General features: G+C 42.3%; 1 protein-coding gene across 4 annotated transcripts in view; it reads right to left on the reverse strand.

Moving 5' to 3' along the window:
• The window catches only part of GALNTL6 (polypeptide N-acetylgalactosaminyltransferase like 6), a 1,179,553-nt gene that overhangs the window by 13,838 nt on the left and 1,138,038 nt on the right, over window positions 1–27,677 (reverse strand). For all 4 annotated transcript variants that reach the window (XM_027068962.2, XM_053216708.1, XM_053216709.1 and 1 more), the window contains 2 exons: window positions 13,286–13,402; window positions 5,074–5,223 (listed from right to left, as the gene is read on the reverse strand). In XM_027068962.2, coding sequence (XP_026924763.1) covers window positions 5,074–5,223; window positions 13,286–13,402 — 267 coding nt within the window. The remainder of the gene's footprint in view (window positions 1–5,073; window positions 5,224–13,285; window positions 13,403–27,677) is intronic.

The following is a 27,677-nucleotide window of genomic DNA, read 5'->3' on the forward strand; positions in this document are numbered from 1 at the left end:
TTCACAAAGAAGATACCCAAAACAGCTAACAAGCATGTGATATCACTCTACAACCACAGAATGAAAAAGGGGAAAGAAAAAGAAACAATGCCAAGTGTTGACCAAAATGTGGAGGAACTGGATTCTCATGTAGTGTCTGCACCCTGCCCATAGCTCTTCAGGTCTCACCAACTCAGTATAGGTCCACCCAACTCCCAATGCTGGGCCACCGTGTATCACTCCCTAAAGGCTGTTTCTGGCCACAGGAACAGTTCTGTCCATAAGAGGAACCGCTGAGAGATGTCTGAGAATAAACTCCCCTCCCCTTAGGAATAATATTAACCAAAGATTAAGTGAGTTTATTTGCTCTCTGATACATGCCCTATACCGTCTCCAGAGATTTTTGGTAGGATTGAGTTCTAATTGCTCACAGTGGTACCTGCTTGATAATGCACCCTTTATTGACTCCCACCCCCTCCCTGTCCACTTACCTCCTTCCCACCAAGATTTTGGGGGACCATCTCCCAAATAAAACACTCTCAAATTCTCACATCAGGTATACATCTAGGGAAACCCAAATTAAGTACATATTATATGCCAATAAAAATGTGTATTTATAAAGGAACAAGGGAAATAGCTCTTAATTTTTTGAGGGGCGGAAGCAACAGTTAATATTGCTTAAGATAGGTTACTGTAGTGTTGTGGTATATCAATGTGGTATTTTTTTTCAATGTAAAAAGTGCATTTGTCACCCACATGGGTGTAAATTTGATGATGTGGTCAGAAACTAATTTTTGCATGTTAAGTTTAACTCACTTAATTATTATCCCTATGATGTTGATAAGGAAGTTGAAACTCATAGATGCAAAATAACTTATTCAAGATCACACTACAGTTTGGGATGTGTTAGGCATCATAGGCAATCATTATGTTGACCAGATCGTGAAGGGTCAGGATAAGAACTACAAAAAGGCACTTTATCTTTTACTTCGTGTGAAACCAAGTACAATGACCAGATTTTGTATAAACTCTCTCTGACTTCACAATGGAAGCTGGGTTAGAGAGGGAAGGGATAGGCAGGATGACCTTTGAGGTAGCTCTTAACAGTAATCCAGGGGTCAGATAAGAAGGGCTGCAATTAGGTCAGGGGCTATAGGCATGGCCGAGAGGATAGATTTTAGAGATATTGGCCAAGGAGGGGGTTGACAAGTCTTAGTGACTAATTAGATTTAGGGGTTGAAGAAGAGGGATGAGAGTTTTTTATTTTGGATATTTGCTGATAATTTAAATATTTTTACGGAGGTCATTTCAACAAGTCATTGTTTTTGTAAGAGGGGTCCCCCTGGTGGTAAAAGAAAAACCAAGAATGAGATTCTTTCCCCGTGGTACTTGCTATTGTGGGACACGCTTGTATAAGGGAACCTAGTTACGAGACAATAAAATAGGGATCCTTACCCCCTTTTTTGTGGTAGCAATGACTCACATATAAGAATAACTGAAAGCTGGGGAGGGTGGGGCAATGGATATAGGTGGTCAAAAGTACAAACTTCCAGTTATAAGATGAGTAAGTTCTAGGGACGTAATGCATAGCATGGTGACTATAGTTAACAATACAGTGTTGTATATTGAAAGTTGTTAAGAGAGTAGAGCTTAAAAGTTTTCATCACAGAAAAAATCATAACCATGTAAGGTGATGGATGTGTTAACTAAACTGATAGTGGGGGTCTCCTTGCAATATATGCATATATCAAATTATTGCATTCTACACCTTAAATGCACACAATGTTATATGACAATTATATCTCAATAAAGCTGGGAAACAACCCAAAAGTCTTCCTGAAAAAAAAATTACAACAACTGGGAGCCAACGGCTGCCGATGGGTCAGAAAGTGGGACCTGACAACAACCTTCACCCACTCAAGCAAAGTAGCATCTGGTCACCTTCCTTTTCTAAGAAATTGTCACGTAGCTGGAGGAAAGGTTGGCTGCTATCAGTGGTGCTGAATCCAGTAGGCATTGGAACTCTCCCAGGGAACACTGATCCCATTTAAGAGCATGGCAGGGGAAAAAGTAAAGACTTTATTTATTATTAAATTTTTTTAAATATTTATTTACTTTTTGAGAGAGAGAGAGAGAGAGAGAGAGAGAGAACATGAGTGGCAGAGGGGCAGAGAGAGAGGGAGACAAAGAATCAGAAGCAGGCTCCAGGCTCTGGGCTGTCAGCACAGAGCCCGACACGGGGATCGAACTCATGGACCTGTGAGGTCGTGACCTGAGTCGAAGTCGGAGGCTCAACCGACTGAGCCACCAGGGGCCCCAAAGCTAATGACTTGAAAGCCAGATGCACCTGAATCTGAATGTTGGCTCCAGCACAAATATGCTGGTATTGGTTTCTTTCTCCGTGAATTATACATAATAGAATCTAGGTCGTTGCGAGGTTTGAGGGAATGTGGGTAAAGCACTAGCTCAGTGCCTCCTTAACAGTTGGAGATGATGATGATGATTACCTTAGGAGCTTAGGAGATGGCCCACTGTGGTCCTTTAGGCAATTAGTAGAGTCTTAGGAATCTTGTTTATTCATGAATATGCTAATAAAAGGAGGGAGCTCCAAAGCTGACTCAAAAGATGCTAAATTATCTGGAAGCTCCCAGGGCCAGGTAGCGCATCCAAATAAACAAGGTAACACCCCGGAGACACTTCTCTCTTTGTGCTTTCTCTCTTTATGCCTTGGGAATAATCCATGGGATAAACAAGAAGCACTTTCAAAAACAGGTGCATCTGAATAAGCCTGAGTCATCGACCAAGATGAGATATTTCAGAAACTTTCCATTTTGAGCCTTTGGCTTGTTCCTGATTATGTATAAATACCTTGCTTGTTATATAAATACACAGCGCATGTAACCTTTTGCTAAGTAATGCAAGGCCAACAGCTACAAAAGCAACTGAGAAAAGGAGCCACAGCACAAGTGCATCCTGTGGCCGCTCCTTTTCACAAGTCCCTTAGGGTCCTGGAAGGTTTACAGTGTTAAAGCTCTAAGAGTTACCTCTTGAAATCACCACAGCCATTTTTTTTTTCCTCTCCAGGAGCTCTGTGTGCATGTGTATTAGTTTGTTTTATCCATCTGTAAGCTTTTGTAAGCTCCCTAATGAAAACAACTATATTTTCTTGGCTTAATTGCACATTATTGAATGTTCTGTCTCTCATGCTATAAATGTACAATAACGAGAAACGGTCTGTTCACTAGGGAAAGCCAGCAAACTAGGGAAATGGTGACTCAGGTAGATTATCGATGTGCCCAGAAAGTAACTTCTTAAAGGCCAGAATATAACCATAAAAACAAAACAACTTGATTATTGCACCACCCGTAGCTTGTACCATATTGAATAACAAAGAGGGGTTGGCAAGATTAATCATCTGTGATGCATTTTGTAAGGAAAACAGAAGGATACAACTGATGTGTTGTACTTTTCTGGACACATAGCCACAGCCTGCCAGATGCTATGCGAGTGGTGCTGTGCAGAATATACTTGTACAAATAGGTCTGCCTTTGAGTAGAATTTTAGGTGTCCACCGCTAAGAGGGGGAAACCAGAAATCTATCAAGTGAGGGAACAAATATCAAAACCAGTGATCCCCCATATTGATTCTCGGCAGATTCTTCCCTTTAGCTTTCTTGTATCCCTTAGGATACTGTTTACCTCCCCACAGGAGAGCCAAAGCTCATGATTAAAGTGGTGGGGGTGGCATTTTCTGTATAGTTTAGAGTAAGCCCGAATTATGCTAGGGTGTGAAAAGGCAAACACAGGGTGTCATCTTTCTGGCTGGGAAGGTCCCCGGCAGTTCTACGAACTTGAAGGGTACAATGGAGCTTATGGAGTATTTGCTAATTGACAGCCAAGTCCTGCCTTAAAAACCAAAGGAGTTGGAAAAAAAAAATTTGTATAGCACCCTAAAAAGTTATCAAGAGACAACTTAATGAAAATATTTTAAAATACAAATTTAATTGCTCTTTATCAACTCAGTTAAATGTGATTTTTAAATTTGCTTTTGAACTATTTTTTCTGTCATTAAATGTTAACTTTATAATTCTTTAAACTTTCTTTTAAGCTTATTTATTTATTTTGCGTGTGAGAGAGAGCAGGGGAGGGGAGAAAGAGAGGGAGAGAGAGAATCCCAAGCAGGCTGCACATGTCAGTGCAGAGCCAATGTGGGGCTCAATTGCACGAACAGTGAGATCATGACCTGAGATGAAATCAAGATTCGGGTGCTTGACCTGAGCTGCCCAGGTGGCCCAGTTCTTTAAACCTTAAAGTCTCCCAAATAAATTCTCCTTTGTCATACTTGGACAGGATTTTGGCCAAATTACAAATGGGTCAGTTTCTGTAGAAAGGTTGCAACAATTGCCTCCCCATGAGTGTGGATTGTTATAACTTCGTCTTAACCCAGACAGCTCCCAAGCAAATGGGATTAAGATATATAATAAATGGATGTTAATGTGTGCGTGTGTGCGGGCGAGCGACTTGAGGTTCTTAAAAATTACACATGTGTCCATTTGTTTATTGGGTAAGTGGTCCCTCCATCTGGGAGTTGTCTGGGTTAAGACAAGTCCCTTCACTTGAGCGTGTTGTGGCCCCAAACCATTTTTCAGACATAACTGGTTGTGATGGGTGCACACATAGCAAGCAAAGCCAAAAGCAATGCCCCTTCCAGCAAGCTTTATCTTTAATCTTTGCTGGTGATCTCCAAATGCCTGAGCCAAATGTGCATACTTTAAAAAAAACGTTTTATTTATTTTTGAGAGAGAGCATGAGAGCAGGGGAGGGGCACAGAGAGAGGGGGCAGAAGACCCAAAGCGGGCTCTGTGCTGAGAGCAGTGAACTCCCTGTGGAGTTCGAACTCATGAACCGTGAGATCATGACCTGAGCGGAAGTCTGAGGCTCAATCGACTGAGCCACCCAGGCGCCCCGCCAAACGTGCACGCTTGTGTCCAGGTAACAGTTTAAATAAAAACAGTGTGTTAACCAGCCAACAGACTTTGAGTGAGAAACCTTAGGCCCAGCAGTTTGAGGATGCCTGCGGGGAACTGAGTCTTACCTTTCTGTATCCCCAGAGCTGGTTCCCCTTCATGCCGTGACAGTCATAGAGAGTGACCGGGCTGTTGTGCGAGATTGCATCGAAGCAGAATTTTCGGGTGTGAAGTGGCTCCCCGGGTCGGATATCTTCTCTCCATCCCAAAGTAAAGAGCTAACAAAACAACCACAGCGGAAGAGCGACAGTGAGTTTAGTTCGGAGAGTCTGGAGAGCAAGGGAGGTCTTTCTGCAACCTGGCGCTTCTGCTTTGTGAGTTACCAGCAAAGAACTCCGTCTCGCCTTACTAGAGGTGCTGAAAAAGGCATGAATCATAAAGCTCTGTAGCAGCAACGGTGGCGCCTTTGGCCTGGGCTGCCAAAAATTACGAATGAGGATTTCCCAACGAGGAACCAGGAAAAATGACAGAGGCATGGCATGGGAAGAAAGAGAGAGTGAGAGCAGGAGAGAGGGAGGGAGGGACAGAAGAAGAGGGAGGGGAGCGGCAGGGGGAAGATGGAAGGGGAGGGGTGGGAGGGGAAGACGCCCTTTACATTCTTCGTTTAGATAAAATGTTACTGGATCAAGTGCTGCGCAGTTAGCCCAAATAAGCAGATTGACTGCAAAAGGACGGGAGGCCGAGCTGAGCTGGACTGATGCCAGCAGTTTGAAAAATTTGATTTAAATGGAAGCTAAGCTTAATGAAGCAAAGAATAGGCAGATTAATTTTCTGGAGTTGGTAAGAGTAATTCAGCAGGGCAACGTAGAAAGTTTTGGACTGTAACGCATGGTAAGAGATCAAGTTTACACACACACGGATTCCTGCTCCCCAAGTGAAAACAGAAGCTTCACGAAAGGATTGTTGTCCTTACTGCATGTAATGGACTCTGATAGTTCCAACCAATCTTTTCCTATTTTAGTCTATTCTATCCTGTCCTTCCCATTGTATTATTTAAAAGAATGCTACTTGGGGTGCCTGGGTGGGTCAGTTGGTGGAGCGTCCCACTTTGGCTCAGGTCATGATCTCACGGTTTGTGAGTTCGAGCCCCGCGTCGGGCTCTGTGCTGACCGCTCAGAGCCTGGAGCCTGTTTCAGATTCTGTGTCTCCCTCTCTCTCTGCCCCTCCCAGCTCATGCTCTGTCTCTCTCTCTCTCTCTCAAAAGTAAATAAACATTAAAAAAAAAATGCTACTTAGGAGGCACTAAGCACTAAGTGAATTTCACAATATATTTAATTAAGAAAAAACACTTCTATAAGGGAAATGGTCAACCACTTAAGGAGTTCAGGAGGAGAAATCCTCAAGTAAGCGGGGAAATGGACTGGATGAGCCCTACGCTTTCTTCCAATTCTAAGATTTCAATGAGGTTATGTAATTCTTACAGCAGGACTTAAGGTGGCCTTTGTGAAGCCAAGCTGTGAATGGCAAGATAAAGAACTGACAGAGGGGCCCTGCTGATACAACAGTGAGCACAATGCTGAACTGTGTGTAGATAATACACTTGGCACTGACCAGGCCCTCGGAATATTCCAGTTTTTAGGTCCTACCCGGGTAAGAAAATGTAGAGAATCTGGCAAAATACCAGGGATGGCTAACAAAAACAGTGAAGTGATAGGGAAACTGCAGAAGACTTGAAAAAAAAATGGGTTAAGAAAATCGGAAAGAAATGCTCTAAACCGAACATCTGAAAGTTGATTGCCTGCGTAACGGTGAGTGACTGTATTCTGTTTTCCTGGAAGACGGGACCAAAGAGAATGCTTTAAATAGAAGGACAAGGGTCTTAGGTTAGGCATTTGAAATAGGTTCATGAAGAGAAATTGTGCGGTCTCTCATTGCTACAGTCCTTGTGCCTTCTCTCATTGCTCAGGTCAATACATTGATGACTCGCCCATACATTGATAACTTATCATCTGTAATATGTCCCACTCTGCGTACAATTTCCCATCTGTACATCCCACGGACATCTCACATTCAAAATATCTTAAATTCAAGTTGATTTTCTGTCGTCCTAAACCTGTTCCTACTCCTTTATTTTGTTTTAACTGGTAGTCATAGCACTCGCTTGCCAAGCTGGGAGTCTTTCATTTTTAGGTCCTTTGTCTCCCTTACCTTCACTGCTTAATCCATTAGCAAGTGTTACCATTCTTGTCTCCTGAATATTGCTGGAAGCAGTCCCTTCTTCTCTTTATCTCCACTATCTTTGCTCTCAATATTTCTTGTCTGGACTACTGAAATGACTTCCCAACTGGTTTCTGTCCCACCTTCCTTTTTTGGTTCCTTCGTAACTCTTTGACCATATTACTTCTCAACCTGAAATCTAACCACGTTTTCCCATAACCCTTAGAGAATATAGTTCAAACTCTTTAACGTATAAAGAAATTTCCACCATCCTGCCTTTGCCATTTTTTTTTCCCAGCTGCATTCCTTTCCCTTTAGTTTAGGTTCCAGCTACAACAACTCATTTGGAAGATTGCTAAGAGAGTAGATCTGAACGGTTCTCACCACCAGAAAAACAAATTCTGTAACTATGTATGGCGGTATGTGTTAACAAGACTTACTGTAGTGATCATCTCACAATACATACAAATATTAAATCTTTATGTTATACAACTGAAGTTAATATAAGTTGTATGACAATTATATCTCAATTCAAAAACATTAGTAGTTCTTGGCACTAATCAGGCTCTTTACTCCCTTCTGTGACTTTGTTCATGAGAGTCCCTCCGGTTGGAAGGCCAACATTCACCAGCCAACCTAGTTCATAGTCATCAGTTCTTTAAGATTAGTTCAGGTGCCCACCCAACCAAGAAGCCTTCCTCTTTGAACCCCCTGACTCCTTCTCATCCTTTACCTTATTTCGTCATGATTGCCCATTTATGTGTCTGTACCCTCACTAGACAGTGAGATCCTTAATGGTAGGATTGATCTTTTTTATCTTTACATTTCTAGCATGCAGAACAATTCAGAACATATAATAAACGTCCAATAAAATTTCTATTGAATGAATGAAAACTTGCGTCCATTCTACTAACAGAAACTACACTGGGATAACTGACAAGATAAAGCAGTTGGTCTTGTTAGTTCTTTAAATAAATTTGGGCTGTTTGTGTCTAATTAGAATAATATCAATAATAATATTATTTTTTGAACTTTCATCTTCGATGATTCTCGGCTTAGTTACCTATTCCTGAAACAGAAATTTCCTGTCCTACAAACTTCTCATTGGCACTGATTAGGTCTTAATTTCATTTAAATATCACACTTTCTTGGTACTATAAACAGTCAAACCCATGCTTTTTTCCATTTCCCTCTGTGCCTTTCCTTCTCTTTTTGGTTTCCATATACGTAGAAGGCCAGAGTTGAAAGGGGCTGTTATTATTACCTAGCACAGTTGGTCATTACACAGTTGAGGGGGAAAAAAAAAAAAAAAAAAAAAATATATATATATATATATATATATATATTACTTCTTGCTTTCTTTTTATTTTTCTTATTATTTTTATTAGCTGGATCTTATTCATCTATTGTCCGAATTATATCCCAGGGCTCCTTAGGTGACTTTTTTTCTTGTTTCTAAGTTTGTCATTATAGTGCGATAATCATTCCCAGATTTGTAGATTGATTGTTGGCTGGTAGTTTTCAGAGTATTTATGCTGTATCATCACCACCACCATCATCATCATCATCGTGAGTATGTGGTGATTGCTTTCCTGCGTCCCAAGTGACATATTTCCAGATTATATCAACTGCTTTATTCTTCTGCAACTCTCATTAGCTAAAAATCTTTCTCTCTTGTGTCTTTGAAATGCTTTCTCTTGTCATTTATCTTATCCTAATGGCCATGTCAAACCAATCAGGCATTGAGCCTTTCATTCATTAGGCACACTTCCTTGTGTGCGATTTTGTCAAACCAGGAGCAAGCAGACATTATGAAAGTTATTTTCATTGTTTTCATTTTATGATGTTATTGTGGCATTTATAGTTTGTCTCTTACCTTTGGGCTGTTTCTTACTGATGGAAATATTTAGATTTCATTCAGGTTTCCTGTACAATAACTCTTGATTGTTTTCTTTTCTTTTCTTTTTCTAAGAACTCTTCTCTGTATTATTTATTTGATATTTGATTTAAATCTTTTTTTTAAATATGAAATTTATTGTCACATGGGTTTCCATACAACACCCAGTGCTCATCCCAAAAGGTGCCCTCCTCAATACCCCTCACCCACCCTTCCCTCCCTCCCACCCCCCATCAACCCTCAGTTTGTTCTCAGTTTTTAAGAGTCTCTTAGGGTTTGGCTCCCTCCCTCTCTAACCTCTTTTTTTTTTTTTTCCCTTCCCCTCCCCCATGGGTTTCTGTTAAGTTCCTCAGGATCCACATACTCTTGATTGTTTTCAACCCCAAATCCCTCAATTTTAGAGTCAGTTGATGTTCATCTCTCCACTTGTTTCTTTTAGGTGATACTTTTAAATATAGATCCAGAATGATACGTAATGAATACGTCTTTGCTTTAATATCAATGAGGTGTATGTAATGTTGCCTGGGTTTGTGCTGTATCATATGAATAAGCTTTGCTAGACTTAGTCCTGCAAATACATTTATTACTTGATCTTGCTACCTGATTTCAGAAGATTGAAAACATTTTTCTCTCCGTGGGTAGTTATGTTTTATTTCCTTGTTATATGGTTGACAGAAATCCGAGATATTGCACATTCCTCCTTGCAGTTGGAGCCCACCTATGCCCCGTGCTGAGAGTGAGGCTCTGTGTCCCAGAATCTGTCCTTTACCACATGCACTGACTTGCTCCCATCTCCGTCCGTCCGCACATCTCCTCTCCAGGTCTTGCAGAAGGAATCTGCCTCTACAGCAGGAGGAAGGCCTGCTGTGCCGCCGTGCCTCCTCCCCAGCATGAGATCAGAGCCTGCTGCCTGTCCAAACTGTAGGCCACAGAGGGTTCTGGCTCCTCTCTCCCCTCCTCTCCCTTGGCCTCATTAATGGCATTTGGAAGATATTCTTTCCAGCCTTATTAGGTTCTATTTTTCTCTTTCTGTCTTGGTCCCTAAAGGAAACTGAAAGCCAGTACACAATGCTGCAGTGATCTCAAACAGCTAAATAGATGGCCCTGGAAAAATGAATCGCACAAATTGCTTCCTTCATAGAAGCCAAATTAGTCATCACCGGTGTTCTGCAACAAAAGGCATTTTCCTATACAGGTGCTTCAATAGACTGTCCACTATCTCCCACGTAATTATTTTCTTTATTCATTTGTATTTTATTTTTGCCACTTGTTAAAAACAATCATTTCAACTCTAATAAATGCCCCTTTTGTGTTCTTTGAATGCTTTTGGATTAAAAGGATACCTACAATTTTCCTGCTCTGATATACTTCTTTTTTCACCCAAGAATTTTAATCTAAATGTAGGAGAACGAGTCTTAATTCATATAAATCGTTGAGTAATACAATGAATAAGGCTCACAGTTAATTATCGGAAAAACAAAGCAGCTTGTAATGCTTTAATCACCAAGTCAATATATGGTGATACATATTTCAAATATCATTCCTTTTTTTTTTTAAACCTCCTGTCAACTTTGTTTAATCTCCTTGTAGCTCTCTTTTCAGAAATCTGTAGGGAAGAAATCTTTTTAAAGAATGGTATCAAACTGGTCTTTTTGGGCCTCTTACATAGTTGTCTGCTTGTCTAGTGCTGCCCTCTGGTGGCTATTTCTTGTATTACGTGTCATAGATTTTTCCAGTTCAGCCCGAGGCTGGGGGGGGGGGGGGGGGGATAATAAACTAACCATTTTTAAAGCGTATGCCATGTAGTTGACTTTATTTATATTTATTTTTTAGCCGTCAAATAAAATCTGTGGTCCAGAGCCTATTTCCCTCTAGAACATGCCAGGGGACAGAAATATTAAACCTGATTCAGGCATTCAGGCAGGCGCACATACTTCTTTATCAACCAGCTGGTGAGGTATGTTCCCTGGTTGGGCTGAACAGCTGTGGCAGAGAGGAAGTTAGCCTCACAGACCTAGATTTTCCCCATAACATGCTTCTGTTTCTTCTTAAAATATCCTTTCGCACTCTACACGTGGGTCTTACTGATAGGTCTGTGAAGCCTTCTCTCCGACTCCCAGGCTGAGGTAGGAATTGCTTTGTAGAGGTGACAAGCCAGCACTATTCCTCACATCCCTGGTAGCATCCCTGTGGTGCTCATACAAAGAGGTGGAGGAAGGAGGAGGCAAGTCAGAGTTTACTGACATTACCTTCCTATTCGTAAATCCCGGAGCTGCAGAGCCTTCTTTAAAACCCATCTGATAAACGTCCATATCCTGGAGGATATACTTGAGTGAATGACAAATAGTATTTGGTGTTGGCAGCTGCCTTGGGCCTGAGAGAAATTTCTAATTTGGAGTTAGTAGGAAGTGAGCTGGGGGAGGAGATGTCAGAAGGTAGAAGGGAAAGCGTATTTATTCTGCCCCTACCACACATGCAAGATGCTGTTATATCCTAGACGTGCTTTCTTCTCATTGGAACCCCATTTGTGAGGTGAACATTATTGTCCCTATTTACAGAGGAGGAACACCAGCTTCGAAAGGCTTAACCATTTCACAAGATCACACAGGTTAGAGTGGCTGAAATCTAGGTTGGCCTGACTGAGAGGCCCACGATCCTTCCAGAACACCGCAAGGTTGTGGGTCAGAGGGAAAGGCCCAGATCAGCGGCTAGAGGGGCGGCGGAGGTGGTTCGGGGGCTGACTGCTCTGGTTCCGGGCTGTGTTGTGTACATGCTGTGCGACCGCTTCCTTGAGTCATGCTGCTCTCCCCTGTAACGCAGGCTACGGGTGCGGTAGGAAGGGATAGTGGGGTGGGGACAGGGAGGTGCCAATTCTTTAAGATCCTAGGCTGGGCACAGCGTGTCTTCACTGGTTGAATATACAAGATGGACACTTGAGGAATATGCTAAAGGAGAGGGCGAGAGCCTTACTGGAAACTGTTGGTCTACTGTTTTCGGTTTTTTAAGAGAGAAATTAGGGACCCTTCTGACAACCAAAGCACAGGTGGGTTATACTCTCCTGAATTGGGGATGTATCCTTTAGTAGAGGGAGAGAGAGGAGTAGGATGGGGAAGGGGCTTTAACTGTATCTACAAATTCTATTCTTTTAAAAAATTTGGCAGGAATGCCTGGGTGGCTCAGTCGGGTAAGAGTTAAGACTCTTGGGTTTGGCTTAGGTCATGATCTCACGGTTCCATGAATTTGAGCCTTGTGTTGAGCTCCACACTGACAGTTGGAACGTACTTGGGATTCTCCCTCTCCCTTTCTCTCTCTCTCTCCCCCTCCCACGCACACACACACACACACACACACTCTCTCTCTCTCTCTCAAAATAAATAAATAAACTTAAAAAAAGATGGCGATAGCTGTAGATACTTGTTAAATCTGTGTAATGAGTGCGCCCAGATGTGCTATAATAGTTTATATTAGTTTTTCTATTAGTATATATCTATTTATATATAGTTTCCTATTTGACTTTTCATAATTAACAATTAAAACAATAAAAAGGGGCAGACACAATTCTACCCACTCTCCTTTCTTTTTTTCAAGTGACACAGTGTGAGGAAACTCCCTCCTAAAGACCATCCGTGTTCCAAGTGGACGGGACTCACAACTCACTCAATGAACAGAAGCGCACTGAAAGGCTTTTCAATCAAAGGCAATACCTAATCTTGCACCAGCCCACGAAGCCCGTGTGTGGAGATGTTACTGCTTCAAAGTTACCTTCATGTATAAGATTACAAACTGCTACAACAAGAGGGGTATGTAAAGTATTCTTTTCAACATACAGCCAGAGGGGAAAATAAGATTAGGCAAAGTCACGAAAGCTGACAAAATAACACAGAGTCTTTCAATAAAACCATGAAACTTAGTTGGAAGAGTTACATGACACCATAGAGGCTCTTCGTGGTTTGAAGACTCTCCTTCTGGGAAAGGAAATATAAGCCTGGGGTCACAGTCAACATTTCTAGCATCCTTTCTATTATTGAAAGCACATTTGTATACATGATCGTAATTGATTATCGCAGCTTCTCTGAGCCGCGAGGGAAACAAAGAAGTGGAGTCGTTCACGTAACTGCCTCGCTGGTTAGTGACAGAACTGGGCAGGTCCGCGTGTCCCGCCCAGAGGTCTGTTCTCACTGCATCCTTCCACGCCTGCCTCAGCCCCGCTTACACCTGTCACTTACCTGTTCATGAGACCACGTCCTTTCAGAACCGTCCTTGACACAGATATCCAACCTCAGCTCGGTGCCTGTGGCTCCGTGCTTGCTGTCCACGCAGAGATTTGCTGCCACGTTTCGAATCTGTGGAAAGAAGAAAGAATGAGCACGGGTTGGTTTTTATTGTATCCTTAGCTCCTGGCAATTCTGGTATCGATTCTGTAGCTGTTTTTTTGATTACTTGATTACCAAATGATGCTTTAAGTTTATATGGAATGTGGGGAGAAAAATCAGGTTTTAAATACAACATGGCCTAATGGGCATGTAAAAGAGCATGAAATGGGGGGCGCCTGGGTGGCTCACTCAGTCAAGCATCCGACTTCAGCTCGGGTCATGATCTCACAGCTCGCGGTTTGTGAGTTCGAGCCCCGCGTCGGGCCCTGTGCTGACAGCTGGGAGCCTGGAGCCTGCTTCAGATTCTGTGCTTCCCCTCTCTCTGCCTCTTCCCTGCTCATGCTCTGTCTCTCTCAAAAATAAACATTAAAAACAAAAACATGAGATGGTTCAAGGGCAAAACGGCAGCTGGCTGCAGCAAAGGGCTATGTAATAATGCAGCACAGGGAGCAGCTAAGTTCACGACTTTTATAAAATGGCTATTTTTTCTTCAGTGAGTTAAAAATTAAAAAAAAATACTTTATACATAGAGAGAATGCAAGTGTGGGGGAGGGGCAGAGAGGGAGAGAGAGAGAGAGAGAGAGACAAAGAGAATCTTAAGCAGCTCTAAGCTCAGCGTGGAGCCCTAGGCAGGGCTTGATCCCACGACCCTGGGATCATGACCTGAGCTGAAATCAAGAGTTGGAGGCTCAACCGACTGAACCACCCAGATGCCCCTCTTCAGACAGTTCCTAACTTGGAATTCATTGTCTTGTTGCCCCAAAGCATCTTCTACCATTTTCACCTTATCTGGGAGAAGAGATCAAATGTGAGGAAGGTGATGCGAGTACAGCGTGTGACCGAGATGAATGAATCCCTGAGCATCGCGTGGTTTTGTGCAGGTTATGGTAACCATGTTCCAGTTCGCCTGGAGGGTCTGTGCACCTGTTGTCACGTGTGGCATTTCTCCTGGATGATAAGCTATGTGTCACCCTGGAGTGTTAGTGAAACAAGAAAGATGGTGCTATTGGTAGAACACTATCCGGGACGAAGGTTCTCTGTGTAAAGTCTGAACTTTGGAAAGTTGCAGAATGAGTGACAAAGGACACTGATAATTCCTTACAATTATTGGATTAATACCGGTAAAAGGACCACGTAGTTCAGGATGGGCCGAGAGTGGACTATGAAAAGTATCAACAGAAATAGCCACAGAGAGAGTCTGGCCACGGAAACACGTCCCTTTGTCAAGTCTGGCTGTCTGACGGTTTCACCAATTATCCTGTTGACATCAGAACCACACCCTGTAGTACAGTTGGATATTGTTCGTGGCTAGTTGCTTAGGCATCAACGTTTAGATAAGCTCAATTATCTCAATCCTTTTGATGCCTTTATATAGCCCTGGATTATAATAATCCCTTTAGGTACTGTTCAGAATGGAAACAAGAACAGGATGTACTCAAGCGATAATTTTAGTCAAGACTCTTTGCCAAGAAGGAGTACGTAAGGTAGGGAGTCTCTCCGGGACAAAAGGATGGCTGAACCAGGCCTATTCCTACTGGGACAGGGGCAAAGGCAGAGAGAGGCTGTTATGAAATATACTGAGTGTCACAAAAGGAACAGATGATGCCTGGGTGGCATTGTTGCGGACAGAACAATTTCTTATCTCACTTCCTGTAGGAGTAGAGGTTGGTATATAATGTCGTTTGGGAGGGAATCAATGTGTGGTAGATATCAATTTCCTTATTCAGGGAATTTGGCAACAGCCCGGGTTCATCTTCCACTATTGGACCTCTCTGCTTTCAGGGTCACTGTCCCTAATGATAGAGGAATGTGAAATAATGTAGGACACAGGGCACCGGTTCTTAACCTAGTCTGGTCTGCAGACTTGTCCGAGAATCCAAAGAAAGCTATGGACAATTTTACAAAAACAAACTAACAAACCTGTAAGTGGAGACATGCCAGCACTTCTGTGTTCATTTTCCTGGAAACTACAGACCCCACAGTGGAACTCTGAGTTAGGGGAAATGCTTTCCACCCCCTCCTTGAAAACTACGTGTATCCTTCCTCTTTGTAAGGAAATCCTTAAAGACAGGGAATGAGCTTGGCTGCTGTCAAAGTGCACCTGAATCACTCTCACTTGGGCTAACTTTTCTCCACCTTCCGGAAACAAGTTCCAGGGAGGAATTTTACTAAGCCAAGCTTAAAATCAGCCTTGTGTAAAATCAATTCCTTGGTGTGTGATAGAATTTCTTTGGTGAAATAGAAACACCTGAAGGTCAAGAGTTTGCTTTTGCTATCGCTTACTGGAGCTGATCTGAGTCCAGCGTGTCCATTGTCTAAAGCTCTCTCTAACCTGAGGGCTGCCCGACAGGACTCTGGGCAAGACGCTTTTTCCATTGTTGGACCATTTAACTCACAGACACACTCTTAGAGATCCAGCATCGGTTTGTGCCAAAGACACCTTCGGGGCACTATTGTTCCCTCTGCTGGAGAACAGAAGCTCTGAACCACATTTAGGAAAACAACAGCTGCTTATGGTTTATGGCCATTTGGCCACAGAGACAGTGTGCCCTTCTCTGTCAGCTGGCATGGCACTCATTCACTGAAGGGGCCCTGCTCTTGGAGAAGGAGGACATAGGGCAGAAAAGAATATACACAAGCCAGGGACACTGAGTGGTGAATCTGCCAGATCTGCCCGTGGGTACACAGCAAGGCCCATCAGAGAGCCTCGTTTTATTTCTAAGCGCTGTGAGCTCCAAGGACTCTGGCAGGGATGGAGGAGATCATTTTCTAAACTCTTGAATTTTCTAAATTCTCACTCAAATGGCATCTGTGTAGACAATGGGATAAACTGTTTTGGGAGCCAAGTTGCAAGGTGCAAGGGCTTCATTGTCTACATCTGTGTAAATTCCAACACACAGCTGTGCCAGAGAAGAAATGGTAGGGAATACAGGGTGAGGTAGGCACCTGGGTGCAAGACTGGTATCAGGCCATCCTCACCGGCTTCTCTTTTCCTTTTCTTTTTATCTTCACCCCTTCAGCCCATGGCCATGCCCTCTCCTGTTGCTCACAAACACAACGCCGTCAAAACCATACGGAGGGCAAACGGATGGTCGCCAGAGCAGGGAGGCCTGGGGGGAGGGGCAAAATGGGCGAAGGGGAGTAGGAGATCCTGGCTTCCCGTTTGGGAATGAAGAAATCATGGGAATAAGAGGCACAGCACAGGAGATATCGTCAACGATACTGTAAGAGCAATATAACAGGACAGACCTATGCTTGTGGTGAGTATAGGAACATAGCAGAATTTGTGAACTTGTCCGATCCATAAGCTGTATACCTGAAACTAATGTAACATTGTCTGGCAACTATCCTCAAAAAAAAGAATAAAAATAAACAGGTGAATAAAATTCCAATGGAACTAATTCTGTTTTCCTTATTCGAGTGAAGTTAAAAAATAAAGATAAGAAACTTTATACAAGGCTTGTGCTTTTTCAATGCGGGCTCTGTATCTGGCTGAAAATGAGGCGGTTTTCACACATTGCACACCCCCAAACTAGGACACAGAGCGCTGAATAAATCTTATGACAGAACAGATACTTTTCATGCTTTATTCCTTTGATGTCCAGCTTCAGGGCTTGGCATCATTAAAACTGTGTCAAGAAATCCTGAGAGACACGGAACAGGATTAGAAAGTTAGGTAATGCTTGACTAGGACCGGGTGGGGAGCTGGAGGAAAATGTGGGAAAAGAGAATCATTATGTATGACAGGATTACAGAGATAATCTCCTTTTGGGCAAGGTTTAGGAAAAGGTCTGGCAGAGAGTGAAGAATGTCTTAGATATGCAAGAGAAGTCAGTGTCATCTTGAACATTTCTCCCCCCTCCCCAACACGGGAAGTTTTTAAAAAGAGGTGGAAGAGAGGGGGAGTGTGGTGTGAATGTCAACGTGGCTAGTAGGTGTGGGATTGGTAATTCTGTTGGTTGTTAAAGAGAGACTAGCCTGGGTGCCTGGGTGGCTCAGTCGGTTGAGTGTCCGATTTGGCCCAGATCATGATCTCACGGTTTGTGGGTTTGAGCCCCACATCCGTCTCTGTGCTGATAGCGCAGAGCCTGCTTCAGATTCTCTGTCTCCCCCTCTCTCTCTCTGCCCCTCTCCTGCTTGTGAACTCTCTCTCTCTGACAGAGAGAGAGAGAGACAGACAGAGACAGAGACTAGCCTCAGTTTAACAACCGAGCGCACGGGTTGCTAATTCCCCCCATATCAGGGTCTTTCAAGGAAGAAGTACTGGGTTCATGATTCATTCGATACGTTTTATAAAGTACCTGCTCTCCCACTCACTACACCACATACTGGGTATAGAGTGAATAATAAAAAAAAGAATCAGTTCCAGAGGGTAGGTGAAATGGGCAAACAGGGTCAAAAGGTACGAACTTCAGGTTATAAGTTCTGGGGATGTAACGCACAGTTAAGAATACTGTGTTGTATACTTGAAAGTTGCTAAGAGTAGATCTTAAACGTTCTCATGAGAAAAAATTTGTAACAATGTATTGTGATGGATGTTAACTAGCCTTACTATAGTGATCATCTCATAATACATATAAATATCCAAATCATTGTTGCACATCTGAAATTAATATAACGTTATATGTCAATTATCACTCAATAAAAAACATTTGATTAAAATAATTCTGAATTTAACAACAACAACAACAACAATGACAAAATTGGTCTCCTCTCTGTGCAGTTTGAGGTCTAGTGAGGACATCAGAGTGCACATGAGTGGAAGAAAGTCTCGAGAGTCCCAATATTTCTGGCTGTGAATTTTTAATATGGCAAAAGGAATCAAGACACTTCTTCATGGACGGCGGTTGGTTGTAGAATGCAAATCTGTGTGCCCAGCTAGAGAAAAAGAAGATGGTAGGTTACTATGGAGAGAGAACTGAGCGGAGACAGAGCGGATCTGGCTTCTGCTGTCCAGGCACAAAAGGAGTTTCCCCCACCCTACCCATGGCCATGCATTCCTTGTATACTTCATCCTCGTATAAAAAGTTAACTTTTAAGGAGTGCTTCTGAATGAAAGGTGCTTTGAGAAGCACTGATAGAGATTCCAAGGAAAACAAACAAACGAACAAACAAAAAAAAACAGCTTCTGCTCCCAAGGGGCCCACAACCTCAGAGGGGAGACGTCACTTGGGACGTGTGTTGTTAGATTGGTAAATGCTAAGTGAGGACTGAAGAGAAAATGAAAAGACCGCTTGGGGCACTTAGTAGAACTGGTTGGTGCTATTGGAAGGGGCTCTAAGAAGACCAGTAGAATTGAATCTTGAGAGAGAAAGACAGAAGGAGCCCGGAGCCGTAGGGGTCAGAAATGAACACATATATGGAGGTTTGGCAGAGCAAGGAAACGGCACACAATCATGGTTCAGCATGAGGTTTGTAAAATGAGGACAATCACGTCTCAGAGGGTGTTTGTAAAGATTGAACTGATACACGCAAAGCACTTAGCACAGTGTTAGTATACTGCAAGTGGTCAGTAAATGTTGGATACTATTTATTCACTTGTTTATTTTCTCGGCTATATCAACTACTACGGTGAATGTGGTGACGCCACAATCAAATCACATTTCTATTATACTGTGAGATGTCCCACAGGCACCTCAAATACAGAAAGACTACAGCTGAACAAGCTGTGGCCCATCACTCCAGACCCCTGCTTTAGTCCTTTAGATCAGCGGTTAACCTTGATGTTAGAAGCAGACATTCAAGGCCTCAGCCTGGCAACTTGGGTGGCACCTTATACACCCCCATATCTCGCCCCCCCCCCCCAGTTAGCTCCCTATGGATCCCAGCCCTTAATACTGAGCACCCCACTCCTTTTCTCTCCTTTCCAGTCTTCCAGGCTTTCAACATCTGTTTTTGTTTTTTTTTTTTAATTGCAGTGAAATATACATAAAATGAAGTTTGCCATTTTCTTAAAAAATTTTTTTTATGCTTATTTATTTTTGACAGAGAGAGAGAGACAGAGCATGAGCGGGGGAGGGGCAGAGAGAGAGGGAGACACAGAATCTGAAACAGGCTCCAGGCTCTGAGCTGTCAGCACAGCGTCCCACGCGGGGCTCGAACTCACAGACCGCGAGATCATGAGTTGAGCCGAAGTTGGACACTCAACCGACTGAGCCACCCAGGCGCCCGTAAATTTGCCATTTTTACCATTTTTAAATGTAAAACTCAATGGTACTAGGTACATTCAAAATTTTGCTGGGGCGCCTGGGTGGCTCAGTCGGTTGGGTGGCCGACTTCGGCTCAGGTCACCATCTCGCGGTCCGTGAGTTCGAGCCCCGCGTCGTGCTCTGTGCTGACAGCTCAGAGCCTGGAGCCTGTTTCAGATTCTGTGTCTCCCTCTCTCTGACCCTCCCCCGTTCATGCTCTGTCTCTCTCTGTCTCAAAAATAAATAAACGTTAAAAAAATTTTTTTTTTGCATAACTATGACTACTATCGATGTGCAAGATGTCTTTATCCCTCAAAATAGCAACTCGTAACCATTAAGCAATTACTTCCCCACTTCCCCCGCCTCTGGTAGCATCTATGATACTGACTATACATTTGCCTAATTTAAACACCTCGGTTAAGTGGAACCATACCATGTTTGTCCTTTTGTGTCATGCTTATTTCACTTTGCATAATGTTTTCATGGCTTATCCATATGATAGCATAGATTAGAACTTTGTTTCTTTTTAAGACTGATACTGTATGTAATATACATATTAATACACATATATATCCCATTTTGCTTATCCTTTCATCCACTGAGGAAGACTGGGGTTGCTTCTACCTTTTGGCTATCGTAAAAACTGATGTTGTGACTATTGGCATACAAAGGCCTGTTTGCATACTTGTTTTCAGTTCTTTTGGGTATATGTCTCGGAGTGGAATCGCCCAGGTCATATGGAAATTCTATGTTTACCTTTCTGAGAGGCCGCCATGCTGTTTTCTGTAGCGGCTGTACCGTTTGACATTCCTACAAGAATGTACAATGGTTCCAACTCCTTCACATGCTTGCCAATGCTTGCTGTTTTCTGTTTTTGATAATAGCCATGCTAGTGGGTGCAAAGTGGGATCTCATTATAGTTTTGATTGCATTTCCCTAATGAGTAATGATATCGCATACCTTTCCATGTGTTTATTGGGCATGTCCATGTGTTCTATGGAGAAATGTCTATTCAAGTCCTTTGCCTTTTTTGAATTGGGTTATTTGTTTTCTTGTTGAATTGTAGGAGGTTTTAAAAACGTTCTGGATATTAATATCTTATCAGATACATGGTTTGCAAATATTTTCTCCTATTTTATAAGGTTGCCTTTTCATTCTATTGGTAGTGTCTTTTGATGCACAAATGTTTTTATTTTTAATCAAGTTCGATTTATCTATTTTAATCTTTGTTGCCTTTTTTTGGTGTCATATTTAAGAAACCATTGCCAAATCCAATGCCATGAAGATTTTTCCCCTGTTTTATTCTAAGAGTTTTGTTACCTTGTGTTTAGGTCTGATCCACTTTGAGTTACAATTTGTATACTATATAAAATGAAGTTCCAACCTCATTCTTTTGCATGTGGATGTATTATTTGGTAGGGTTACCATAACAAAGTACTATCAACCTGGTGGCTTAAACAACATAAATTTATTTCATCACAGTTCTAGAGGCTACAATCCTGAGATCAAGGTGTTGGCAAAGTTGATTCTTTCTGAGGGCTGTGGGGGAGAATATGCTCTATGCATCTCTCCTAGCTTCTAGTTTATGGCAATCTTTGACACTGTTTGGCTTGTAGATGCATCACCCTGATTTCTGCCTTTATGTTTACATGGCATTCTCCTCCTGTACATGTCTGTGTCCAAATTTTCTATTTTTATGAGGACGCCAGTCAAACTGGATTAGAGGCCAACTCTACTCCCATGTGACCTCATCTTAACTGATTACAACTGCAACAACCCTCTTTCCAAATAAGGTTATATTCTGAGATACTGAGATTAGGATTTCAATGTATGAATTTGGGGAGACGTGACCTACTAACAGTGGGTATTCAGCCTTCCCAGAATGATCTGTCCTTTTTCCATTGAGTGATATGGGTGCTCTTGTCAAAAAATCATTGACCACATAAGTGAAGTTTTATTTTTGGGTTCTGTGTTTTATTCCATTGGTCTATGTGTCTGTCCTTAGCCATGCTCACCTCCCCTTAGCTTCCTTGAGATATTATTGATACATATATTTTTTTTAACGTTTATTTATTTTTGGGACAGAGAGAGACAGAGCATGAATGGGGCAGGGGCAGAGAGAGAGGGAGACACAGAATCGGAAGCAGGCTCCAGGCTCTGAGTCATCAGCCCAGAGCCTGACGCGGGGCTCGAGCTCATGGACCGTGAGATCGTGACCTGAGCTGAAGTCGGACGCTTAACCGACTGAGCCACCCAGGCGCCCCTATTGATACATATTTTTAAAGTTTACTTATTTATTTTGAGATAGAAAGAGCATGGGTGGGGGAGAGGCAAAAAGAGGGTCAGAGAGAGAATCCCAAGCAGACTCTGTGCTCTCAGTGTGGAGTCTAATGGGGGCTCGCTCTCATGGACTGTGATCATGACTTGAGCTGAAACCAAGAGTCAGTCACTTAACTGAGCCACCCAGGAGCCCTGAGATATTTTTGGTATCATAACATGTATAAATTTATGGTATATAACATGATTTGATACACGTATATATGCAGAATGATTGCCACATTAAGGTTAGTTAACACCTCCATTTTCTCATGTAATTACCTTTTTGTTGTGTGTGTGTGGGGGGGTGAAAACATTTAAGATTTACTCTCCTAACAACTTTCAAGTGTATAATACAGTAGGGTTAGTTATAGCCACTATGCTATATGTTAGATCCCTAGAACATATTCATTTTACAGCTGGAAGTCTGTGTCTTTTGATCAATATTCCCTATTTCTCCTATACCCCATCCCCTGGCAACCACAATTCTATTTTCTATTTCTATAAGTTAAGCTTTCTTTCTTTCTTTCTTTCTTTCTTTCTTTCTTTCTTTCAAATATTTTTTTAATGTTTATTTTTGAGAGAGTGACAGAGTGCAAGTCGGGGAGGGGCAGAGAGAGCAGAGAGAGAGGGGGAAGCACAGAATCCAAAGCAGGCTCCTGGCTCGAAGCCTGACAGGGGCTTGAACCCATGGACCACGAGATTATGACCTGAGCCGAAGTTGGATGCCCAACCTACTGAGCCATCCAGGCGCTCCAAACAATTTGTTTAATTTTATTTTTAAGCTTATTTATTTATTTGGAGGGAGAGAGAGTGGGGAAGGGACACAGGAGAGAGAGAGAGAGAGAGAGAGAGAGAGAGACTCACTAGCAGGCTCTACACAATCAGCTCAGAGCCTGATGAGGGGCTTGAACTCATGAACCTCGAGATCATGACCAGAGCTGAAATCAAGAGTCTCACGCTTAAATGACTGAGCCACCCAGATGCCCTGAGAATTACATAAAACTGTATATACACCTTCCCCTAATTCATTGGAAACTCAAAAAAATTTTTGAAGTGTTTTTAGAAATTAAAACAAATATACAAATAGAAAATGCTAAAAACGCTTGCATTATCCTTGCAAGACCTTTTGCTTTTTAACGTCTGTCTCATGGCCATCACAGCAGTTTTGCTTGAATGGATCCCCTCCATCTCTAGTTCCTCCACGCCAGGGGCATACAATGACTGCTGGCAGGGACCAACTACTGCCTTTCCTTGAAATTATGCCCACAGAGAATTTCTTCCTATCTTATGCACATTTTCCTCTGCTGAATTTACCATAAATGTAATTGCTTTGGCATCTTTCTCTTGCTCTGGGACTTTCTAGAACTACTCATTTCAGAAGCCTGGCTTACATTATGCAAGAAAAAGCTGAGCCTGTGGCAGAAATATCACCATAGGGCCTTCAGATTTGTATGTGTTCTGCTCTAAATCGTCGATTTCTAAAACTATGTCCTGCCACTTGAAGTATTGTGAGTATTGTTTGTGAAACACATCCAGCATCAGAACAGAACTTTTGAGTTAAGTGTTATTTGCCAGAAACAATCTGATTTTCACAAACAGATGCAGAGGAAGATTTGTATAAATAAGCCACTTTTTATTGGGCTTAAGATAAGCAATTCCTCTCTAATAGAAGGACAAAAAATTACAGTACTTACTTCATACTCAACTGAGTGCTTTTACAACCATTATTTCCCTTCTTAATCTGCACTATGACCACGCTGTGCATTCATTCACATCTGCAACTGAGGCTCTGGGACAGTAAGCGGTTTGTCCAAGATTATAAAACCAGTAGATGGCGGGCAGGGTCTGTACCCATGTCTCTGATTCCTAGACCCATGATCTTCATATGAAATTGTGGTAATAGTTATAATTAATTCACCAGAACAGTGCAATTTTATGTGTTAAACCTGTGGCAAATGCTTTACTGAGCTCAAAGGAATATATGGAGATTAAAGAAGGCTCTGAATCCTTGGGTTTAGAAAAGAAGTGATCCTAGTCCCAAATTGGGTTGGAGTCTGATCCAGATAGAGAGGCCAAAACGGGGTTAGAAATAAAATCACTTGGGGCACCTGGGTGGCTCAGTCGGTTAAGCGGCTGACTCTTAATTTCAACATAGGTCACGATCTCACAGTTTGTGGGTTTGAGCCCCATATTGGGCTCTGTGGTGACAGCGAGGGGTCTGCTTAGGGTTTTGTTCTCTCTCTCTCTGCCCCTCCCCTGCTCGTGCTTTCTCTCTCTCTCTCTCTCTCTCGGTCAACATAAATAAATAAACTTAAAAGAAAAAGAAAGAAAACCACTTTAACACTCAGGAGCTTTGGTAAAGCCCTTGGCCGAGCCAAGGGATGAAGAAGTGATAATCAAGTCATTGAGGTCCACGACTGAAGGGGCATACGTAGGTGGTTGCCTATGTGACTGGATTCTACGAAGGCTGTGGTGGTATTAGAGAAGGAACCCTGGGGGGTTAAGAGAAGAAATCATATCCTCATCTTTGAATGAGTTTCTAGACTTTGAATCTGAATTTCTTAAAATGTCCATTTTCTGAAAAGTCAGAAAGTGGCAGAATAGTGACAACTTTACTCTGACCTATACAGTTGACTAGAAAATACCTACTTCTGTGTCCAACAGCCAGTTATATCCTTTGTTAAGCAGACAGTATGGAACAATTTTGATCTTTTGAACCCAGAACATGTAAACTTGAATGCTTAGAAACAATGAATTGATTTTTAGGTTGGATTTCTTTCCTTAAGTTCTGGTGTTGGAATTTCATAAAGTCAAGGAAAAAAGTATTTTAGTATATATCCTCTTGTGGGTATACTGCAGGAATGGAGACACTGTCTGATGAGGGAAAGCCCAATAATGTTTGGTAGAACAAAGATTTTTGAAAGCTCAGGTGATAATTATTCATGTTTTGGTATGAATCACACACACATGTGTAATGAGATGAAACTTACATGCATGTGCTGCATGTCAGGAACATGAAAAAACACATATTTTAAAAGTTGTAAAAAGTGGGGGGGGGGTGCCTGGCTGGCTCAGTCGGTTAATTGTCTGACTTCTGCTTAGGTCATGATCTCGTGGTTTGTGGGTTCAAGCCCCATGTCGGGATCTGTGCTGACAGCTCAGAGCCTGGAGCCTGCTTCAGATTCTGTGTCTCCCTCTCTCTCTGCCCCTCCCCTGCTCATGCTCTGTCTTTCTCTCCTTCAAAAATGAATAAACATTAACATTTTTTTTTAAAGTTGTAAGGAATAACTTAAGAGAAGAACAGATTTACTTCTGTCCTCCCTTTCTCCTTGCATAAATTAAAGGTGGACCATAGGAGAGAAAATAAGATCCAAAGGAAAATTTTATAGTGAGAGTTCAGACTATCTACAGGAAAACTTGCCAAAAGGATATCTGAAAATCAAAAAAGGCATTGTAAGTCAGGAGTTAATATGAGTTTTCCTGTGTTCTTTGGAGGGAAGGAATCTACAGGAAGACATGTCCCCATGATGCTAATAATAACATTACATTGCACCTGAGTGAAGAGATTTAAAAGCAGGAAATACCACTCTGAAGGCAAATGCAAACGACGGGAGGAGCTGGCTTGGGTGCTGGGAAGGCGCCGTGGCTCCATTTCAGCCCCAGCTTGTGGGAAGAAACCCCAGAATGGACTGGAGCCAGAAATGGTTAGACCTCATTGCTCCTGTATTGTCACTCAGAAAATGACACGGAGCCATTTCCTCAGACTGAGCCACAGGGGGCTAGTCGAGCACCTCATCTTTTAACTAATGTCTTTCATTTCTTTCCTGGAGTGCTATTTTATGAATACAAACACTTTCCCCAATGGTTAGATTTATCTATGAATTGCCAATAAATCTAAGATTTGCTCCAGTTCCAGTATAATCATGAAAAGCCACTTTTAGTATTATCCCTAAAGCCAAGGGCATTAAAAATAAAGCAACTTCTTAGTACTTGAGAAACTATTCACACAACATAGCGTCTAGATAAAATAATTCTTCCTTCCGATTCAGGTCAGATTGTTGAAATGCGGACAGGTTTAAAAGCTTGTCGAATACAGAGATGCCAAGCTCTTGTGTAAAATTTAGAACCGTTAGTTAATGAAGATCTGCAATCAAAATTATGGGTTGATTCTGAGAAGGATGTGACCCTTTGGTCCTGGACAGGATTGCAGCCAAGATCCCTGAGACACATGATAATCTATGGGCTTTTAAAGTTCTCTGGAGAAGTAGATTCTCTTGAACTCATTCTTGAGTTTTATAGTCATCCCTCTAAAGAAGTTCAGCAAATTGTCCTTATTTTCAAGTAAGATAATTCGGGGTCTGAGTTTTCTCTTATAAATTTCTCCACTGTTAAACACAGCCAGCATATTAAAAGAGGTGACTTGGGTCTTTAAGGGGAAAAAAAGATGGAAATGTCAAATTGCATTTGGGATACTGAACTGGAATGTAATATTTATAAAATATTTCATGGTATAATTACTTCCTTACAATGTTTCTCTGTGGGCCCTACATTATGAAGCCATATCATTTCCATTTTGTAGCCGAGGTAACTGAGTAGTGGTAACAATATTTCCACTCTCCTTCTTACCTCCTGCTGCAATCAAACAAGTGGGGAGCAAAAATAGCAAGAATTGAAGGCCCAGCCTTGAAATTCTGAGTTACACTGACCATCATTCCATCACTGTGTCCCGCAGTAAGAGAAATTCATGCAAAATGCATGAAGACTACTGATTAATATTTCCTATCCAAAAGCAAATGTACTCCCTTCAAACCAGTGACATCAGATATTCCTCCCTGGGGCACCATCTTATGTAACAGTTAGTGTAATGATCTCAAAATGCTTGGATCCCCTAGCCAGCTTTCTGAACAATAACCTTACATCTACTTTTAATCTAAGCATTTTATGAAATGTCCCTCCTCTGGAATTTCTTAACTGTCAGTGCAGTTAATCAGATTCAGTGGGTGGATAATTCTGAGAATGAGCAGGCTGAGGTTCGATAAGATCGTGATATGAATGGTGGGTGTCCAGAGCCAAGAGTTACCCCTTCTTTGGGAGAGAGTGAGACTGTATTACTCCCTGAAAATAGAGCAGAACAAAAACCACAACAAAACAATGCAGAACCAAGCACGCAGTTCTCAGAGAAACTCCACGTGAGTCTAGCTCTCGTCTAGCGAGTCTGGGTACATGCACAACCCAAACAGCCAGTCCGGGCAATTTCAAGTGAAAGTCGGGTAAGCCCCATCTCAGGGCCAGGGGACTTTGGGAGGCCAGCGAGGGCTGACTCTTCGTCTCTGGAGGGGCTTGCAGTGTTATCTCAAGCCTGTGAGGCTCTCTCGGGGAGAAGTTACACTTCCGTTGTTGCTATAACCCCAGCACCTGTCAGTTTTTAGTGTGTAATGTATTAGTCAGCTAGAGCTGCTCTAGCAAAACACCGTATGCTGGGGGCATCAACAACAAATTTGTTTCTCAGTTCTGGAGGCTGGAAGTCCAAGATCAAGGTGGAGGCAGAGTTGGCTTCCTCTGAAGCCTCTCTCCTTGGCTTGCAGATAGCTGCCTTCTTCCTGTGTCCTCACATGGTCTTTTGTGTATGTGCAGGAACTCCTGGGGTCTCTTCTTATAAGAACACCAGTCCTACTGGGTTAGGACCCCATGCTTATGACCTCCTTTACCCTTAATTACCTCCTTAAAGGCTCTATGTC

This window comes from Acinonyx jubatus, chromosome B1 (assembly GCF_027475565.1).
Source record: "Acinonyx jubatus isolate Ajub_Pintada_27869175 chromosome B1, VMU_Ajub_asm_v1.0, whole genome shotgun sequence".
In the NCBI taxonomy this organism is placed as follows: Eukaryota; Metazoa; Chordata; class Mammalia; order Carnivora; family Felidae; genus Acinonyx; species Acinonyx jubatus.